This window comes from Lycorma delicatula, chromosome 1 (genome assembly GCF_047948215.1).
Source record: "Lycorma delicatula isolate Av1 chromosome 1, ASM4794821v1, whole genome shotgun sequence".
In the NCBI taxonomy this organism is placed as follows: Eukaryota; Metazoa; Arthropoda; class Insecta; order Hemiptera; family Fulgoridae; genus Lycorma; species Lycorma delicatula.
In genome coordinates, this window is record NC_134455.1 from 374,108,794 (window position 1) to 374,129,645 (window position 20,852).

The following is a 20,852-nucleotide window of genomic DNA, read 5'->3' on the forward strand; positions in this document are numbered from 1 at the left end:
AATTAATGAAGATTTAATCTCAAACAGTTAACGTTACTGAAAAGAAAACCTAATCGTAAAAAATGGAATTCTTAAACTTAAGTTTAAATCATTTATCCATCATATTTGAAAATTTAACTGGTAAATATTCATATATAACCAATAAACCAAAGGCATAGGAAGAGGTTGTTTGTTTTTATTCTGTTTTACTTCTGTTTAAGTAACAGATACCTGCATTGCTTTTTTGACAGTAAATAAGTTGAATGACTGCTGAAAGAATTATCGAATGATATGTTTTTGGATACTATCTCTTTTTCTCTGAAAAAAATATATTTATTTTTGTTTTCTGTTTTCTTAGTGACCATCTTTATTTAATTTTTCCGTGTCATTCAATTTCTATAAATGAGAAAATTATAATAAAAAAATTAAAATTAATTACTCGTTTCTTATTTTAGGAAATTATTTACACATTGCGACGTATATTTGTACGGTTATTGAATTTATTAATGCAAGAGTTTCTACTGATACACTTACACTTTGATGTAGAAGAAAGATAATATACAAGGTATAAGCTGTGAAGTAAATACGAAGAATAGAAACTTATTATTCAGTTGAGTGCAAGTTTTAAAATGTGCAACTGTTCATATGCAATATGAGTGCATTAGGAGTGTGAATGAGGTCAATGCGATGCACTTAACCTTCATTTTGCGCAACAAAACAACAAAACCAAGTACTGTAAAACAGTCTAGAATAGACACGTGTCTGGAATAAAACATCTACCAAGGTCTTTCCCTAGATCAACATTCTAAACTGAAACTAATCATTTTTAAAATATTATTCTATGATGTATTTTCTATAAAAATTCGTTAATGTAATAAACAAAATATTTACCTATCCGATAATATTTTATTTTATTGAATAAAGGAATGAAATAATAAAGTCATCTACTTAAAAAATAACAACGAAAAGCGGAATCATTCTTATCAATGAGAACGAGTTTTTTTAAAAATGTGATTCTCTATTTTGTGACTAGACTTTTGAGGAAAGTTAAATTTACTGATGAATAATGGAATTTTGTTCTACATTAAAATTACTACAAAATAAATTCTCAGTAATTATTATTGTGTTTGTGCAGAATCTTTAGGTAACTAATACATTCGACTTCGGCTACGTACAGTGACTTCTATGCACTTTACAATCCATCGCTTTCTCATTGTTCCTACAGGATTTAATGCGGAATCGATTGCTTCAAAATTTAATTTCATTTAATTTTATTTTTTGAAAGTAAAATGTGAATTATAATCTCGCCGTTGGACGCAGTTTCGAGATTTTAAATTGACTCCCAAAAATTTATTTTCTATGTTAATGGCATTAATGAAGTTTAGAATGGAACGCGACTTAAATGAGAAAACTACAGAATAATAGAACGGTAGATTTTATTGTAAGAGGTGTCGATCCTTCGCTGAAGCATCTAAAAAATTATTTTAATACAAAATTTTTGGGAAAAATTACAACCACCATTAATTTAGTTTATTATGCAACGGGAATAATTAAAAAACATTAGATCTTCCTTGAAAGGAATTAATCTAAAAGTTACTGAAATAATTAATTTGAGGAGAAGAGTACAGATTTATTGTCGTAGATCAATTTTTAAAAGAACAGAAAAACTATTATGTATTTTAATTAACTTATTTCAAAATTGTCCCAATTTACTAAAATGTATTTGCAATAAAAATAGTTTTGTAATTAAAATGTAATCGAATATTACTACTGTTATTTGAAAAAAATATTTTTAATTATTATAAGGTGTTTAATTATTATATAATTTGTTTACATCAAAAATTAATTTAAATGTCAGGAAAAGATTTTTGAAAGTGTATGTTTGGAGTGTCGCTTTATATGGAAGTGAAACTTGGACGATCGGAGTATCTGAGAAGAAAAGATTAGAAGCTTTTGAAATGCGGTGCTATAGGAGAATGTTAAAAATCAGACGGGTGGATAAAGTGACAAATGAAGAGGTATTGCGACAAATAGATGAAGAAAGAAGCATTTGGAAAAATATAGTTAAAAGAAGAGACAGACTTATAGGCCACATACTAAGGCATCCTGGAATAGTCGCTTTAATATTGGAAGGACAGGTAGAAGGGAAAAATTGTGTAGGCAGGCCACGTTTGGAATATGTAAAACAAATTGTTAGGGATGTAGGATGTAGAAGGTATACTGAAATGAAACGACTAGCACTAGATAGGGAATCTTGGAGAGCTGCATCAAACCAGTCAAATGACTGGACAAAAAAAAAAAATATATAAGGTGAGACTAGGGAATAAATAAAAGCTGATATTTAACGTCACTGAAATTTAAAATCATGCAACACGTCACGTTAAGAACTGTTAATTTTTTAAAATAATATTATTAAAATTTTTTATCAGATTGATTTTGGAATAAAAAAAACAGTGTGTAAAAATTTAATTTTTATGGATACTTAATTCGTTGTTCTTAAGACAGTTTTACTTAATTATTTTTCTATAAATTTTTAGTCATCAAAGTATAAAAGCAAAATTAACAATAAAATATAGTTAGGGACCGTCAGCGATAGGTTGACAAGATTTATTTTTTCGATGTTTATTGTAACAAGAAAATTATTATGAATCTAATATGACAAAAGATTATATTTGTGATTTGTATGCTTTTTAAGTCAATAACGCTTTTAAATTAGTAAATAAAAATACGTTAGATAAAACAGGTATGAAACCTGGTATAAGGAAAAATGTACGAATAAGAGGATCCTAAAGAAGTTTCAGTACCAATATTTATGATGTAATCAGGATTCAAAAAATAATTCGCGTAAATTAATGTTATTATAACATTGTGGTTGATGATGGTATTGCAATCATGTTATTCAGTAGTATAATATAATGATATATTACAGTACGTAAATTTATGTCTGCGCAACGTTACATTGATTTTAAGTAACGAATTATATGAAGAATAAAAAATATGATATGAAGATAAATCATCAGAAAACATCATAATACATCATTTTATGTCTCGTTTATTTTCGGAATACATTCTCATCATTGTTTGAAGTAATGATTATAATCTCTTCTGTTTATTAACATGTCTTAATTTTATTCATTTCTTTAATTTTTTAATATCAAAGGAATTTTCATTCATTATAATTTTAAGTATTCCGATTAATGCGATCGCGTTTACTAAATGAATAGGTTACGGTAAAAACAAGTTTATTTGCTACCAATACAAGAGAGCTCTTTTAAAGATAGAGAGCTTTATTGTATTATGTACTATCTTCCGGTGCAACCCTGACCATCATCCACGGTATTGAGTTGCGCAATGCACCGAGGAGTTCACTGACTTCTCCGACCTGTCCAATCATTCTTCCCCTCTTACACTCCCTCATAGCACGACTCTTCCATCCCTTCTCAACGTAAACTTGTTGCTGTAAAAAAGCAGAAAACAAAACAAAGCGCAACAATGAGATGTTACTCGTTTCACCTCACGGACGCATCGTATTCTATTTAAAATATAATATTCGAGATAATTTATTAAAACAATTTTTAAGATGTATTACATAAAGCATTATTTTTAATACTATTTTTCTATTTCATGATTATTGAGGAATATATAAAAATAAAAAAAGAAAGTCCCAATGCAATAGGAGACAATATTTAAATAAAAACTAATATTTACCCGCTGTTTCTATTAATAATTCTAGTCTTATTTAATTAACGGGTGGTTATTCTGTTTGTAAACTGAAATTGTAATTAAAAATTCAATCACTTTTAATAATTTTATATCTTTTCCAAATATGAAAAAATCACTGTAAAAGATAAATCCAACAATGATTAATAATAATAATAATAATAATAATAATAATAAGCCCGTGTGGTTGCGGACCTAGAATACAACCATGGCGCTCTCCTTGTCTGTCGTAAAAAATTAATAATGGGATGACCCCAATCCTAAGGATGCGTGATAAAGGTGTATTACGCATCCTCTCAGGAACTCAAGGCACCAGGCACCCATTGTTTAAATCTAGCCTTGTCATTGTACTCCAGGGTTCTCTATAACCGATCCACTCTTTCCCTAGGTACTCGTGGGAATACAATGAATGATTCAAATAATCAAAATAATCCATGACGGCTTAGAGTACGTCATTTAAACTCAAATCGAACCAACACCAAACACAGCAAACACCCAACCATAACAGTCTACACCAAACCCATCCATGGATGTTTTGGCAGGACAACCAGCAACTATCAAAGCTACCAGATAAGACAGTGCTTGCTACGGACTGATGACATGAATAACGTTCTAATATGCTGTTACTACATTCCTACCAATCTGGAAACCATCTCCTCAGGCTGCAGACATAAATTACACAGACGCTTTTTGGCCCAATACCCACACGTACAACTAATTGTCACAGAACTGAGAATAATCGATCAAAAGAGAACCATAGTAAAGAACAACTGCTTTAGAAGACTTAATCTTCAAACCATAAAAAACACAGTAGCCATTATAATAAACCTTGTCCAACAAATGACCAAAGTAACACAATAACCAGCAAACCAATTATGCACACACAACAAATCATTCAAACACCATCCCCCAACAGGAACGTAGCATCTAACACCAACACACAACAAAGAACAAATGCTCTCCAAAAAGTCATGCCAGGCATAACTACTAGCCAATTACCACCTCCCGCCACTCAATTACAACCCACTCTCAATTACCTCTCACACAAGCAGCCATAAAAGTAATGGAATTATAACCAGGCTAGGCACTGACCCCACACTAAGAAACCCTAAACCCTGAATGATCTTCAAGCAGAACACATAGGAAAACTTAACACAATCAACTGATATGTAATAGCCCAGTACATAATAAACTCAAGCATCATAGAGGGCCTCAGTCAAAAGGAACAAATAAAAAATACTTACTACAAAGACCCAGAAACCTTAACAGCACGAAACCAAACCCCAGTTGGCAAATAAGAATTTAAAATAAAGAAAATTTATAACATCAGAAAAAAATTAAAGAATTCCACCCAATTTGCAAATGGCAATACCTTAAACGCATTACAAAGTCTGTGAACAACCTCAAATCCAAGTCACCCCAACAAACACTTCCAGAAATATATAACCCACTCAAAGAGAAACTATCTGTTTATATCGCAAGTGTCCTCTGTAGATACTGTGAATTCAATAAGTGAAAGGAAATGAACAATCTCTTCTGAAGTAGTGAGAAAGAGTTCTATCAAAAATGAATATCAAACAACCAAACAACAGTAATAGAACCACCAGACAAACAAGAAGTCATCGATTTCTGGAAAAATCTCTGATCAGAAGCTGGATTTAACAACAATAACATCTCTTTGATCAAAGCAGAAGAAGAAAATCACCAACACATGATATAATAAGGAGATATCACACTTACAATACAAGAAATCACAGAAACAATCAAATACACACACAACTGGAAATGCCCTAGAGTAGATAACATCTCATACTTTTGGTATAAGCACTCGTATAACAAATCAACAAAATCACACTTCAAACTCACAAACTTCCTAAATTTTTCACCCAAGACATAATGCATGTCAAAACCAAAAGCTCAAACACCAAAAACCCATCAATCTATGGACTGATCACTGACCTCCCAGCTCTACACAAGATCATCACTGCAGCAATCTACAAGAAGCTAGAACACCACCTAACACAAAACAACATTTTCACAGAAGAGCAGAAAGAATGCAGGAAACAAAACCAAGGATGAAAAGAACAACTCATCATAGATAGTATCATAATGGACAAACTGAAAAAGAATTCAGAAACCTTTACACCTGTTATGTAGACTACAAAAAAGCCTTTGATTCACTACTCCATAGCTGGCTAATCAAGGTTCTAGAGATTTACAAGATCAATCCATACCCTAGACAGTTTCTTACATAAATTGTAATCCAAAAAGGTGACATCTAGATATAATGTGGCATTTTCCAAGAAGACTTACTCAACACTCTCTGGTTTTGTCTCTAACTCAACCCATTTTCAAATGCACCTAACAGTACAGGCTAAGGCTACTACATCAGACACCAAAAAACAAGCCAATATAGAATTAACCACCTCCTCTAAATGGATAAAATTAAACTATATGCAGTCATGGAGATACAACTAAAAGGATTCCTCAAAACCATAAAAAATTTCACCTCAGATATCCTTAATGAGTTCGGCATAAGTAAATCCAAGATACTTCACATTAATAGAGGCCAATGGGAAAATCATTCCAAAATGGAAACTGTAAACCTAGGCTTTCATCAGAATATCAAAATCAGTCGAAAAAGAACGAATTCAAAAACCGGTTTATTAAAATTCTAAAAACAAAACTAAATTCCAAAAACCTCACCAAAGCCATTACCTATCCTTACATATTCCTTTGGCATCATCAAATGGTCACGCTCAGACATAGAAAATATTCATATCATCATCCACTCAGAACTCACTAAACACAGGACGTCACCCCTCAGCACATACAAAGAAAGACTCACCATAGAGCGAAAAGAAGGGAGGAGAGGAATCATAGACATACTGTCACTACAAACAAAACAAATACAGAAACTCAGAAATTTCTTGCATATGAAATAAACCAGCCTACATATAGGGATAGTAAAAGCAGACAAAACCTACACACTCTTGGTCTATCCCACATAAGCAATGCAGCAGACATGCAAAACCACGCACAATCACAGCAAGAAAAGATTAGATTTTTAGAGGTAAAAAGTAAAAGAGTAAAGAGGTAAATTTTTAGAGTAAAAGATTAGATTTTAGAGATTTTTGTGACCAGGTCACAAAAACCTCTCCATGGAAAACAAAGATACCATGTCACACACGACTATGTCAACAAAAAAAATCATAAACCGGTTTCAGGATGGTCGGATCTTACCTGAAAGAGGGTTTCCAACTTCCCATTTAAGATGAAATCATAGCAACTCAAAATTAGAAAAAAAAACAACACATAATCAGTGATCCATCTGTCACAAATGAACTGTGCAAGAGAACATGACACATGTTATCAACAACAAAAGGAAACAGTAGAACACATCAAAGGTGGATACAGAACTCTAGCGGAAACTGAATATACAGTCAGACATAACACAGCAGCTAAAATGTACATCAAGCAGTAGCTACAACATACAAACGTGCAGAAATCACAGATCCCTACAACAAATATACATCAACATTCATACTCAAAAATACTAAATACTAAATTCAAACTAAATAATAAAATATTAAGTGCATTACCGGGATGTCAACATTTATATGGATAAAAAAATCTCTGCCAATAGACCAGACATCACCTTACAATTGAAAATAGAAAAAAAATCATCTACTTAATTGACATTGCAATCTCCAATGTCAAACATCCAAACCAAATACACCGATCTAGTGATGATAATACCACACCTAATATTCACACCACACCTAATATACTCTAGTTAGGACTCAATACACATATACAGAGAAACTTCCAGAATTCACTCACACAAAACATGCAACATTATCATATCTTTCTTTAATACAGAATCATAATAGTACTAAACTGACTTGGCATAGTCAGTGCAGATTAAGACCACAATCACGCAACAGAGAAGAAAAATAATTATAATAAAAATAATAATAATAATAATACCAGTAATAATATATCACCTTTTTTATTATAGTTTTAAAATATTACTCTTCTTTGTTAATAATTAGGAAGAAATATTACACAGTATAACTTAAGTATATATAAACAAATAAATAAAGAAATAAACAATTGGAAAATTTTTTGTAAAACAAACAGACAAGCTGACATGAGACACCGGTCTCTCCACTGAACCAGATAGTAATTTTCAAGTATAAACGCATAGTATTTTAGCAGGCTTATTTATGAAAGTAAGAAGTGAATCTGGTTCCTAATTGCCTTCTTCTTGGTTTTATTGAGCCGAATATACTGTTACATATCAGCATATCAATTTCACACCGAAATGCAGATAATATTCAGCCTATATTCTGTAAAATTAACATCATAACCATGCGAAAAAGTAGGTCTGACTTGTGCTTTTTATACCTCAGGTACTTTAAATTCGTCACAGTCACAAAATAGAAGGGATAGATAATATAAAGCACGATAAAACTTCCAAATTGTAATAAGAAATTGAATGGATTAATTATTGTTATAATTATTGAAGCTAAATTTCATCAAATGCTTATTTAAGATCGATACAATACTCGAAAAGAAAAAAATCAGTAAATCTTGTAAAAATCTGTACTTTTAATTTATTAGTAATACCCAAAGTCAAATTAAATATCAGTCAATCACACTAATATTAAAATGTGAACAATTTTTTTTGTTAGAACAAATTTTCTGAAGTGAAACTTGGACAATAGGAGTATCTGAGAAGAAAAGATTAGAAGCTTTTGAAATGTGGTGCTATAGGAGAATGTTAAAAATCAGATGGGTGGATAAATTGACAAATGAAGAGGTATTGCGGCAAATAGATGAAGAAAGAAGCATTTGGAAAAATATAGTTAAAAGAAGAGACAGACTTATAGGCCGCATACTAAGGCATCCTGGAATAGTCGCTTTAATATTGGAAGGACAGGTAGAAGGAAAAAATTGTGTAGCCGTTTGGAAATATGTAAAACAAATTGTTAGGGATGTCCTACATCCCTAACAATTTGGGATTCATGTAGGATTACCTAACAATTTAGAGGGTATACTGAAATGAAACGAGTAGCACTAGATAGGGAATCTTGGAGAGCTGCATCAAACCAGTCAAATGACTGAAGACAAAAAAAAAAAAAAATTTCTATATATTTTGGCAATCATTAAATTACAAGAGTGTAACCTTAGGGTAAATTTATTCTTACGTCAGTTACTCGTTCGTCGATTACTCGATCACAAAATTAATGTTTTATCTAAATAATCAAATCGCTCATTGTTTTATTAAGTGTGAACAAGATTTAAAATTAATCCAAAAGCTGGACGTATAATATAACGTAACACGGTTTTATAAAATATTGCTGATTAGAGAAAGTACCGGATTAAAAACACTGAAAATTATTTTCAATCCTTTTTAGACTTTTATTTTCTTAGATTTCTGTTTTTTATTTTTTTTTAGATTTTTTTTACTTTTAGATCTAGAAGCAAAATTAAAACCGAGTTACTTAATTTGTTGCCTACTAAAATTAAGAAATTAAGAAGCATTAAAAAAGTACTACGAAAAGTTACTTTACTAACCCGGCTAAGAAAATACTAGACAATGAAAAATATGATAAAAAGTTGATATCTACGGAAAAATGGCCAAATTTTGATCATTTAGATACACCAAAAAATTAGATACGATTTCAACAACTTCTCTCGCAAATCATGCCATTACACGCATCTTTAACAGAAAGTTGCTTAATTGGCAACCACGAAAATAAAATTAAAAAAAAGAATCATCAAGAAAAAATGGATCTGTAAATGCAACTCATTTTGTATTTATGATGTAATGTTCAACCGTAGTTGAACATTACATGTAGTCTTGAAAAATTTATGTCAAACTCTTTCTCAAAGTAGTTACAACAATTTATATTAATACCTGAAAAGCACGTAATAACATTACGTTAATAATATGGAGTCTATTTAACTGCTATTGAATTCCTTATTAAAAATTACCACTTCCGTTTTTTTACAAAAACGTGAAGCGACAACATTTTTATTTAATCTCATACGAGGAAATATTTATTTTCTCACTAATGTTTCGATACTAATTTAGCCTATTTTTATAAACAAACTACAAAATAAAATTTGATATATTTTCTTTACAGAAAAAACATACAACCATCCGTTTATAAGACTGTGGTTAGTCAGCTTCTGAAAATGTTATTACGTGCAAAATACTTTTGGTTTAAGTCGTGTTGTTTATCTATTTATGAAATTTTCTAGATAAATACGTATTCAATTTATTTTAAAGTTCAATAAATGTAGGTAAAAGAATTATTTCACCCGCGGTTCTTGATTTTTGAGCGAATATCGACAAAACTAAACGAAAAAGTACACAGTAATTACTGGTGTATAATTAGTGATAAAAAAATAAATGCGGAATATGATTCGTAAGTATTGTTCGTAGGCTATATTAAAAGCTTGAGAAAAGCTCTCAAAATTTAAAATATTCAACATTTTTTACTTGTATTTTAATCGGTTGTATTATGGTATCCTGTTTTTGGGCAAATCTTAGTGAATCAAGTTTTAGAATTGTTGTGCAAAAACTTACTTTTAAATACAATTGTACTGATTACACGATTATATTTCACGATTACTTTCACGAATTACCGAACAGCCCGCATGAGAAATTCTTAAAACTGTAAATTCTTTATGCTGATGAAGAATTTTTTGTTAAACAACTCAAATTGTTTTCGTTTGAGTATAAAAACCAAGATCATCTTTGTAGCAAAATTAATATTAATATAAATAAGTATTGACTTCATGGGTTAAAAACGCACCAGATATTGTACATGTAACAAAATTGATGTTTACACATTACATTACATACCGGATATATTTTTATTGATTTAGATACGTTATTTATTTAGCTGAAAATATTCCCGGTGTTTTCTTATGTAATCTTATCACTAATTAATGGGCAAAAACGAGATTTGTTCTACAAAACGAGACAAAATTAATATTTTATAATCGTGTTTAAAAAGATTATAAAAATATTTACCAAATTTTGCACAGTTGGGAAAGCGTTATTGTTAATTAAGTTATACGTTCATCTTTCTACGAAAAACGATAGCAATTTAGACTAGGTGATGATGTAGTAGACTATACTGTCGGCCTCCGTGACGCGAGTGGTAGCGTCTCGGCCTTTCATCCGGAGGTCTCGGGTTTGAATCCCGGTCAGGCATAGCATTCTCACACCTTACAAAATTATCATCTATCTCATCCTTTGAAGCAATACCTAACGGTGGTCTCGAAGGTTAAAAAAAAGTATATTATACGGATATAAATGGTGGTATATTGACATACCAGTTAATTTATTTCGAAAACCTTACACAAATACACAATACATGTAGTTGTGTAGATGCAATGAGATAAAAAAATGGACTTCATTTTGGAATTAACAACACGATTTGGAAGTCGATATCGGTTGATTTTATATATAATATACCAAAACTTTTATTATTCGAAAAATATCACTGTATAATTTTTTTTAAATTATGTATAAATATAACAGCAACAGTAATAATGGAAAAACATAAGAAAGAAGCCGTAATAAGAAAGGGAGTCTGACAAGTTACTTTTTAATCTTTACATAGAAAATGGAGTTAATGATGTTAAAAGAACAATTTAGATTTGAAGTAACAGTACAAGGTGAAAAGATAAAGATGATACGATATAGTAATTCTACCTGAGAGTAAAAAGGATTTAGAAGAAACAATGAATGGCATGGATGAAGTCCTACGCAAGAACTACTGCATGAAAATAAACAAGAACAAAATGAAAGTAATGAAATGTAGTAGAAATAACAAAGATAGACCACTGAAGGTGAAAATAGGAAAAGAAAAGTTTATGGTAGTAGAATAATTTTGTTATTTGGGAAGTAGAATTAATAAAGATGGACGAAGCAGGAGCGAAGTAAAATCCCGAATAGCACAGGCGAAACGAGCCTTCAGTCAGAAATATAATTTGTTTACATCAAAAATTAATTTAAATGTCAGGAAAAGATTTTTGAAAGTATATGTTTGGAGCGTCGCTTTATATGGAAGTGAAATTTGAACTATCGGAGTATCTGAGAAGAAAAGATTAGAAGCTTTTGAAATGTGGTGCTATAGGAGAATGTTAAAAATCAGATGGGTGGATAAAGTGTCAAATAAAGAGGTGTTGCAGGAAATAGATGAAGAAAGAAGCATTTGGAAAAATATAGCTAAAAGAAGGGAGAGACTTATAGGCCACATATTAAGGCATCCTGGTATAATCGCTTTAATATTGGAGGGACAGGTAGAAGGAAAAAATTGTGTAGGCAGGCCACGTTTGGAATATGTAAAACAATTTGTTAGGGATGTAGGATGTAGGGGGTATACCGAAATGAAACGACTAGCACTAGAAAGGGAATCTTGGAGAGCTGCATGAAACCAGTCAAATGACTGAAAACAAAAAACGTATAAATATATTTAAACAAACAATTGTAACATGGGTTTTTTCCATTAGAATACAATTGTCTTTTTCTATTAATTGATTTTCTATATAAAAATAATAAATAAATCCTGTAAGAAAATGTGAAACAAGGAAAAATATTTACAGGAAAATAAAAGATAGGCTTATATTTTGCCTTAAAATCTACTGCTACTGTTAGGATTTTGGTTTTCTGAAAAATCTAAAAGTGACATTTTTTAACTTCGTTATTCATTTTAGAATAATTTTTTAGACAGATTTTGCCTTAAACTATCTTCTCATTTTCAATAAAATTAGATGATATATATATATATATATATATATATATATATACATACACACTTTTTTTGGAGTTTTTTATTCTAACTGTAGCATGTACTAAGTTGTTTAATCAGTACAACGGAAATAATACTGTATGTTATGGACGGTATTGCCTAAGTTAACTAGTTCTCAGTTCTACTCCCACAATATTCTCTCTTTAATTCCTTCACTGCTTCGTTGATTCAGGTTCGAAGACGAAATGAACTTTACTTGCATAATATGTTGGCTTCTCTGTTAGAAATAAAATGCACTTGTGGGTATGTATTAGCAGGAAGAAAGGTCAAAACTACAAAATAAATAAAAAATAAGTGATCCCCTCCATTACTATTGGCTGCGTTTAAGCATGTTTACATTATTTAATTTGTGTGTCAACACCAATGCTTTTTCATAAACCTTAGCAAACAGTACAGTGTAACTATTTTATCCCTAATTTTAGGGCGCTCTGCCGAAAATGTTTTAAAGACATTTTTTGATCAATCAGATATGAAGAAAATGACAAAAATATGTTGAATGATTTTCCAGAGGGATAGATTAAAAAAATTTCCGTTTACATACTGATTGACATACTTCTGTGAAATTTAGAGTAGAAATTGAAAAAGAGGTGGACACTAATATTGCCGACTGATTACGTTTTTAATCCTTTATTATGAATCTAAAATATTAAAACTAAATCTTTTTTTTAAATGTCACAGAGGTTTTTTCTAAACCTTCTTTCGTGAAATATTTCGAAAAAAATTAAAATGTATAATCAATCATTGGCTTGTTTGTTTTAACTTCTCTTAAGGTTTTTTGTTTTAAATAAATAAACTAGCAAACAGTATTTTGTTAAGTTTCAACTACGTTTCTGAAATACCAAGTTTTCAGATTTCAGTGTACCTGATATCATTAAAATTCCAAATTACTTATAAGATTTAGAAAGGTGATAAAATTAATTGTTAGTATAATGGTTATAGTTAGAAAGAAATACTAAAACCATCTAAAAATATTATTTGTATTCCGTAAAATTTCCTTCCTATTGCATCTGAAAAATCATTTAATGATTGTCATCAAGAAAAACCTACCTTATATTCGTATTTTTCACTTTACTTATTCGTATTTTTGTAAATATGCTGAACAAGGGGTGGAGATTTTATGCGTAAATATTTGAATAATCCTAGCGCAAAATATGTCGTCCAAAAGGTAAATAAAATAATACTTTACTAAAAGTTTGTTATAAAAAAATTTCTAAAAAATATTTTTGGAAACCTTTTTGTACTAATAAAAATTTATATTTTTTAAAACAACTTTTGCCCTTTTTACTTCTGTTTTTTTTTTGTTCTAAATATCTGCTAAGAAACGAAACTCTTTATTAGGTTCCTTCTTATTCAGATTAAGAAGCATAAGATTTATATGCAGTAGTCTCTTTCTTTTTCCTGTTTAGCCTCCGGTAACTACCGTTTAGATAATTCTTCAGAGGATGATATGTATGAGTGTAAATAAAGTGTAGTCTTGTACATTCTCAGTTCGACCATTCCTGAGATGTGTGGTTAATTGAAACCCAACCACCAAAGAACACCGATATCCACGATCTAGTATTCAAATCCGTGTAAAAATAACTGGCTTTACTAGGACTTGAACGCTGTAACTCTCGACTTCCAAATCAGCTGATTTGGGAAGACGCGTTAACCACTAGACCAACCCGGTGGGTTAATGCAGTTGTCTCTAACCTAACTGATCGAAACGACTAACTCTGCCGTTAGCGACTGTGCAAAACAAGAATTACGGGGTGGTGTACTGTACCCGATTATTCAATATTTGACCGATCACGATTCTATATATTTCAGCTGCAGTAGTATGAATTTTGTTAGTGGGTTACTAGTATTTATATTGCTGAATTAGGTAATACATTTTTAATTTTGGCCCTCGTAAATGAACATACATGATTTTGAATTCATAAATTAAAAATCATTACCTTTATTTAGGAATTAACTAAATACCACTGACAGAAATGAGTAATAGCTAATGCATTTTGTTCCGTTAATTTTACGCAAATTTATAAGCCAAAGAATACTAATCAATATAGCGCTTTTTTCAGCATAATATTTCTGGGAATAAAGGTGGAAATTTTGACTAGTGTCATTCATGCTATGTTGTTTGCTATGTTGAATCTCTTCTAAGAATTTCTTTAAAAATTGTCATTTATAACTAAATTGAGGAACTTTCCGAAGTTATTACTTACAAGAAAATCATTTTGAAGGTCTGTTAGTGCTTGATGATAAAGCTACGAGCCATTCTGAGCAGAATTAAAATAAATCAGTGTGATCTATCCAGTAGAATATATTTCCAATAGTTTCCTAATTTCCAAAAAAAAAATAGAATCTTGCTATAAAATCAATAATAATTTAAATATTTTTATCCTTTAAACATAATATATACGAATATATTCCTTCCCCTCAAAATCGATCAATCTTCTGCCCTTCCTTGGACAAATTTCACGTACGAATATCATATTTAATTTTTGTGGAATTTGAAATAAGAAATTATGTTGCCTTCATTTAGACTGTAACTATATATTCATCAAAATGATTTGACAAAAATGAATCTTCTTTTAAAGATCGAGTGAAGCCTTGTGCATATCAAATATTTAGCCCGATCTGGAACCCTATCCAGGGCAAGGAACAGCTGTTGGAGTACCTGTGGGAGATACCTAATAATATAGCATCGATTATTGCAACACAGACATACGACTCAGTCCTGGAGATTATAGAAATATAAATATAATCGTATATATTTATATAACGGCTGCTCTCATAAACAGACAAAATACACGAATTTTCAGGAAAAGTTAGTAGCTGGCTGCTCCTTGATTATATTAATAATAATGGTGTTTTTTTAATTAAATATCAGTTATTTATAAATTTTGTTATTACAATATATATATATATATATATGTGTGTGTGTGTGTGTGTGTGTGTGTATACAAGAAAATTTTATTTGTTTTCTGTTGACATTATTTACATCAATCTTCTTATAATTAAATTCTCTACAATTTATGTTTAAAAAATGTATGATTTAGTGCTAATTTAACAACATTATTGTACGTCAAACGTAAAAAAATGTGTTTTTTGACCCTATTTTTGGCGTTTTACATGTGATATCTTAGAAACTAAAAGAGATACAGTTCTGGGACCTATTTTCTTCGATTTACCACTTCAAAAACCGTAAGAAACAATTGAATTTGCCCCTTAATTGACCTTCCCAGAATTTCAGAAAGCCTTAATTTACCCGGAGGAACTGAAACTCGGGCGAAATCTTTCACTCTGTATAACTCGCTAACGAAGCGTTTTCGGACCTATGTTTATATGAACTTTTTTCTTATTTTTAGCCTCTAGAATTAGTTGTAAAAGTTCTTTATATATATATATATATATATATATATGTTGTGTGTGTGTGTGTGTGTGTGTGTGTGTGTGTGTGTGTGTGTGTGTGTGTGTGTATATATTTTTTTTACATTATTGTGAATTATTGCATTAGCTCCAGGTTGTATTTTACAGATTTTTGACACACAAGTCTATGAATGTATAATTAAGTAAAATAAATAAGTTAAATAAAAGTTATTACTACTAAAAAATGAAATCACACACGGGGTAATCAAAATATGTTTATTCTTGTTCTATTTAACTTTGAATCTGCATTAAATATAGGTTTAATGATAAATATTACGTGCAATACTAGATAAATTATTCTAGTAAGTTATATTTTAAAACTTCATATACATTTTTATAATTGTTTTCTTTAGTTTAGTACAAAGCAGCCTTTTCTTCCACGTCATGGTTCTGATTATTTTTAGCGTAATGTGCAAAATACTCCCATGCCAGCTAAGACAATTCCTGAAATTGTTAGATTAATACATATAATACAGTAACACTAATACAGATAATGCATAATTAATTAATATTGCACTAAGAATTAAATATAATAATTCTTTTTCCATTTTTTTTTTTAAATTTCAGTTTTTTTAAAATCGGCGACAAACTGAAAACAACTGCCAGATTAAGGGTGTTGGTAATTATTTTTAATTTGGCGCTAAATTAAAAAAATTAAATTTAAAAAAATTATTTTTTCCAACAAGTCCCATGTTTTTAAATTTATTATTTTTTGTTAGTTTTATTTAAAATGTGGATACGTATGAAAACTCCAAAGGTGATATATTCGTGTTTTAATAAGCACTAGTCAATTTTATTCACTTTCGTTAAAAGGAAAAAATTCAGTTACTTATCCAGAAAAGGAATTAAAGAAACAATGTAAAGTGATGCCTACCGGGCGTAAGGTAAGACTCTCAGGGTTGCGGTAATATATATTATCTTTATAAATGAAGGTTGGAAATTAATTCCTTAAAGTTTTGGAAACAGTGTGAAACTCTTAGAAATCTAGTAAAACTTAGTTCGTGATCATTGATGGTCTACAATATAAAGTAGTCTACGATGTAAAAAGAATCATGGAAATCCGAAATCGGCCCATTTAATGGACCAATAAGATTGGAGAAGGAATAATGCTTGAACATACATACTATAAAAATATGCTATGTAGTCTTACGGTCGAATTAAGAAGTTTTTTAAGTGTTTAAAAATGACAGATAAGTTATGTAATAAAGTACTGGATGCGGTTTCTTAGTCGGCCTCCGTGGCGCAAGTAGTAGCGTCTCAGCCTTTCATCTGGAGGTCCCGGGTTCGAATCCCGGTTAGGCATGGCATTTTTACACGCTACAAAAATTTCATTCATTATTTCATTCTCTGAAGCAATAATACCTAATGGTAGTCCCGGAAGTTAAAAAAAGTGAATGCGTTTCCTGATACGTGTAACTTATGTTATCACGTGATATTTAGCTCATAACTTAATGTTATGAGCTAGTTTTAACGAAACTGAATAAAATTGATTACTTAAATTTTTGAAATATAAGAAATTAAAAAAATGTTCTTTAGAATACAAATTAGTTCTCTCAATGTAGTTTAATAAGAATGTCACATTACAATGCGACTGATAATGAAGATTTGAAAATTCAATCGTTTTTTACTAGTGTGTAGTATATATTTTGTCGGATCATGAAAGCATACTAAAATTATTAAATATAATTCGTAGTGTTTTACACAAAACTGTTATCCCTTAGCGGTGTTTAAGTAGCTTAATTTTCTGTATCTTTATGTTTCCATTATCATTTAAATAATTTTGGAAAACATGATTGCTACGGATCATTTATCATCCTCATTTACTTTTATTTGTAATTAAAAAGAGTTTATAATAAAATATTATACAACAGTTACGTTAGATTGAGTTAGGTATTCCTTACAAAAAGTAAAAAATGAAATGTTGAAATACCTCTGAGGTAAAAAGATCTTATTTTAAAAATTCAGATCGAATTGTAAGATTATAAGAAATGTCATGTTCTTAACAGTCGTATGGATCTACTCATGCACAGAGAAAGACTACTTAATAAATACAAATAATTACGTTCAGTTATTTAATCGTATAATATATCCTAACGTTTATGTGTTGTTTTATATTTACAGATAACATGTTTATATTTTTTCACGAAATAAGTCATTTTTATGATTTAAAAATTTATGTTTATATATTTATGCGATTACGCATTCAAGAATTAACCTGAAATTCACATTACCTTAATGCTAGCTGTTTTAAAAATATGTGTTGAAAATGTAAATTTATATTTATTAATACAATAAAATAAAAGTAAATGTAAATTATAAATGGTAATTTAAAAATAAAGTATCGTTAGAAAATAAATCTTACTCTATTTTTCTTCAATTTTACTGGATGATATTTATTAATCACAACTAAGTACACGAAAAGTAATAAAAAAATACCTATCGTAACTGAAAACGTAGAGAGAAAATTATTTTAAACACTTTTAAAAAATTATCATTTAAAGATTTTCAACCGAATCGATAATATATTAATAACCAAGTTTTTATTTTGAATAAAATAATTATCCGTTGTATACTTCAGTGTTTTTATTCAGTTAATCTGAGTAATTCAATAGATAAACCGTATGAAATGTTACTAACACTTTTTATTTGCTTTTCCTAGAATTTTCTGAGCCGAGGTGAAGGGGCCAAATTTTCTCGGTCAACTCCTTAGTATACAGAAAAATGCCAGAACGTTTACATGTAAAGTACCAAAACGGATATGAAACTAAAGATTTGATTAAATAAATACATTTTTACACTTCTTTATAAAATGAGGAAAATAGGTGTTTCTTATTTTTTTGTTATTAAAACCCATAGAACTAGAAAACCGTTTTAATAAAAGATTAATATCATCGCTTTTATATCGATAATATTAATGGAAGAAAACTAAATTAGGTAAAGTAAGTGTATGTTCCTCAGAATATTCTTACCCGTGTCTCTGAGGAGAGAAAATAGTTTTTAAAGAACAACAGCTATCTACTGACTGCTTACTTTAAGGTTTATGATATTATTTAATGTGTGTTTTAAAAATTATTTTCTATTTAAAGGATAAAATAGCTATTGAACAGTGAAAATTTCCTTAGTAATCTTACTGAATGTAGTTTTCTGATCCGATTTTATTTTTATTCTAATTCCTCCAAAAAAAAAAACATATTTTTCAGTTCTAAGTATTTCTATTATTTATGCGTTTCTGGATAATTTTCTATATTTTACCTGCAGGTAAGGAAAAAAAGAGTAGAAATTTTCTTTACTTGTTACACTCGATGGTAATATTAAAGGTTAAAAAAATTATCAAAATTGTTGTTATTTAAGGACAATTTCTAAATACTCTATAATAATGTGAGGACACATTCTTAAAAAAAAAAAATATATTTTTTATTAAAATATAAAATTGTTAATGAATATAAAAAAAAGTTAACTGACAGTGGTCTCATTGCAAGCTGCTTCGCATCTAGCCTGAAGAACAGGAGTCGAAGAACGTGGTCTAGCAGATAAGCTAGGGATGTAGCCCAAAAGAAAGAGGCACGCTAACCGCACAACGATCGTCAGCAGCGTCATTCTCGCTACTAGGCCCATGCTTCTCGACTGCTGCTCTGCCTCACCGGCCCACCCCACCTGACCTTGGAACAATCCACTTTCCCGCGCCACATTATTCGACTGTAATAGTAAACTAAGTTAATTAAAAAAAAGGTTTGCATATTAAAAAAAAGAAAGAAAAAAATCAAAATGAAATATAAGTTAGATTCAGGACATTTTTATACAGATGAGAGTTATAAATTATTATAAGTTTCTCGACCTAGTAATATAATAACCAAAGAAAAGAAGTGAGGGAGTAGACATAAAAATTGTTTTAACAATGAAAAGAAAGAGACTTGTTCTGATATTTTAAAAAGGATGATACAATTATAATTTTATTGTTATTAAATTAATTTTACAGAATATTTTATAATTAATTTCTGCTTTGATGAATATTATAATCATCTTCTGCTTAGATATGAGAATTTAATTTTTTAAATTCACATAATCGATTGATAAAAATATGTTGTCTATCGATTAAAATAAGGTAAGAAAATGATTAAACATTGATGTGAGGTAAAGAATGAAGGCTAAATTTCAGAATTTAATAAATAAAATCTATTTTTTTCTGAGAATTCTAACACCTATCCCCATTTTGTATTTCTTTTTAAATTTTTGAATAAAATTCAAATTAAAATAATTTTTGACAATAATGAAATTAATAATGACAACTATAAAAAAGTGCAGCTAGGAGAGTTGATATTAAGAAAAAAATAGTTAACAATATAAATTTGGGAAAAAGTTAAAATGTTAAAAAAAATGTTAAAAGTAAGTAAATGATGAAATATATGGTCATTCTTGATAACTTTTTACTAAATATATTAATTAGCTAGTCGAAATTAACCAGGTCTCACAAAAACAGGAGTAGCGTTTTCGTCAAATTTTTAACCTAATTAAAGTTAAAGAAAAGATCAAATTAATCCAAAATTCAATTAAAAAAAAAAAAAAAATTATCTAAGAGGGTATCAAACACAAATTTCTTGATATATATTCTTGATATATATATATATATATATATATATAAAAGATGATATTTGTTGAAGAATAAATCTAGCTAAGCTTAATTTGTATTTGAGAGTCAAAAAAGATCTCATGGTGGGATTATCTTTGCGAAGAGTTGTACTTTTAGAAATGTATACGGCAGGATTAATCAAGCCTTCAATACCGTATATCAAGTGTTATTTTAGGAGTTCAAAGAAAGTTTGAGAACAAAGTAAGTGTGACAACAACTTTATCTGCCAGAGTAAATTTGCTCAAATAAAATTAATCTATGCTAACTTGAAAACTTGA

General features: G+C 29.6%; 1 protein-coding gene across 1 annotated transcript in view; it reads right to left on the reverse strand.

Annotated features, from left to right (window-relative positions):
• The window catches only part of LOC142317283 (anosmin-1-like), a 104,765-nt gene extending 85,199 nt beyond the window's left edge, over positions 1-19,566 (reverse strand). Inside the window, exon 1 of the mRNA XM_075353700.1 lies at positions 19,410-19,566. Coding sequence (XP_075209815.1) covers positions 19,410-19,562 — 153 coding nt within the window. The 5' untranslated portion in view covers positions 19,563-19,566. The remainder of the gene's footprint in view (positions 1-19,409) is intronic.
• Between the last annotated feature and the right edge of the window lie 1,286 nt (positions 19,567-20,852).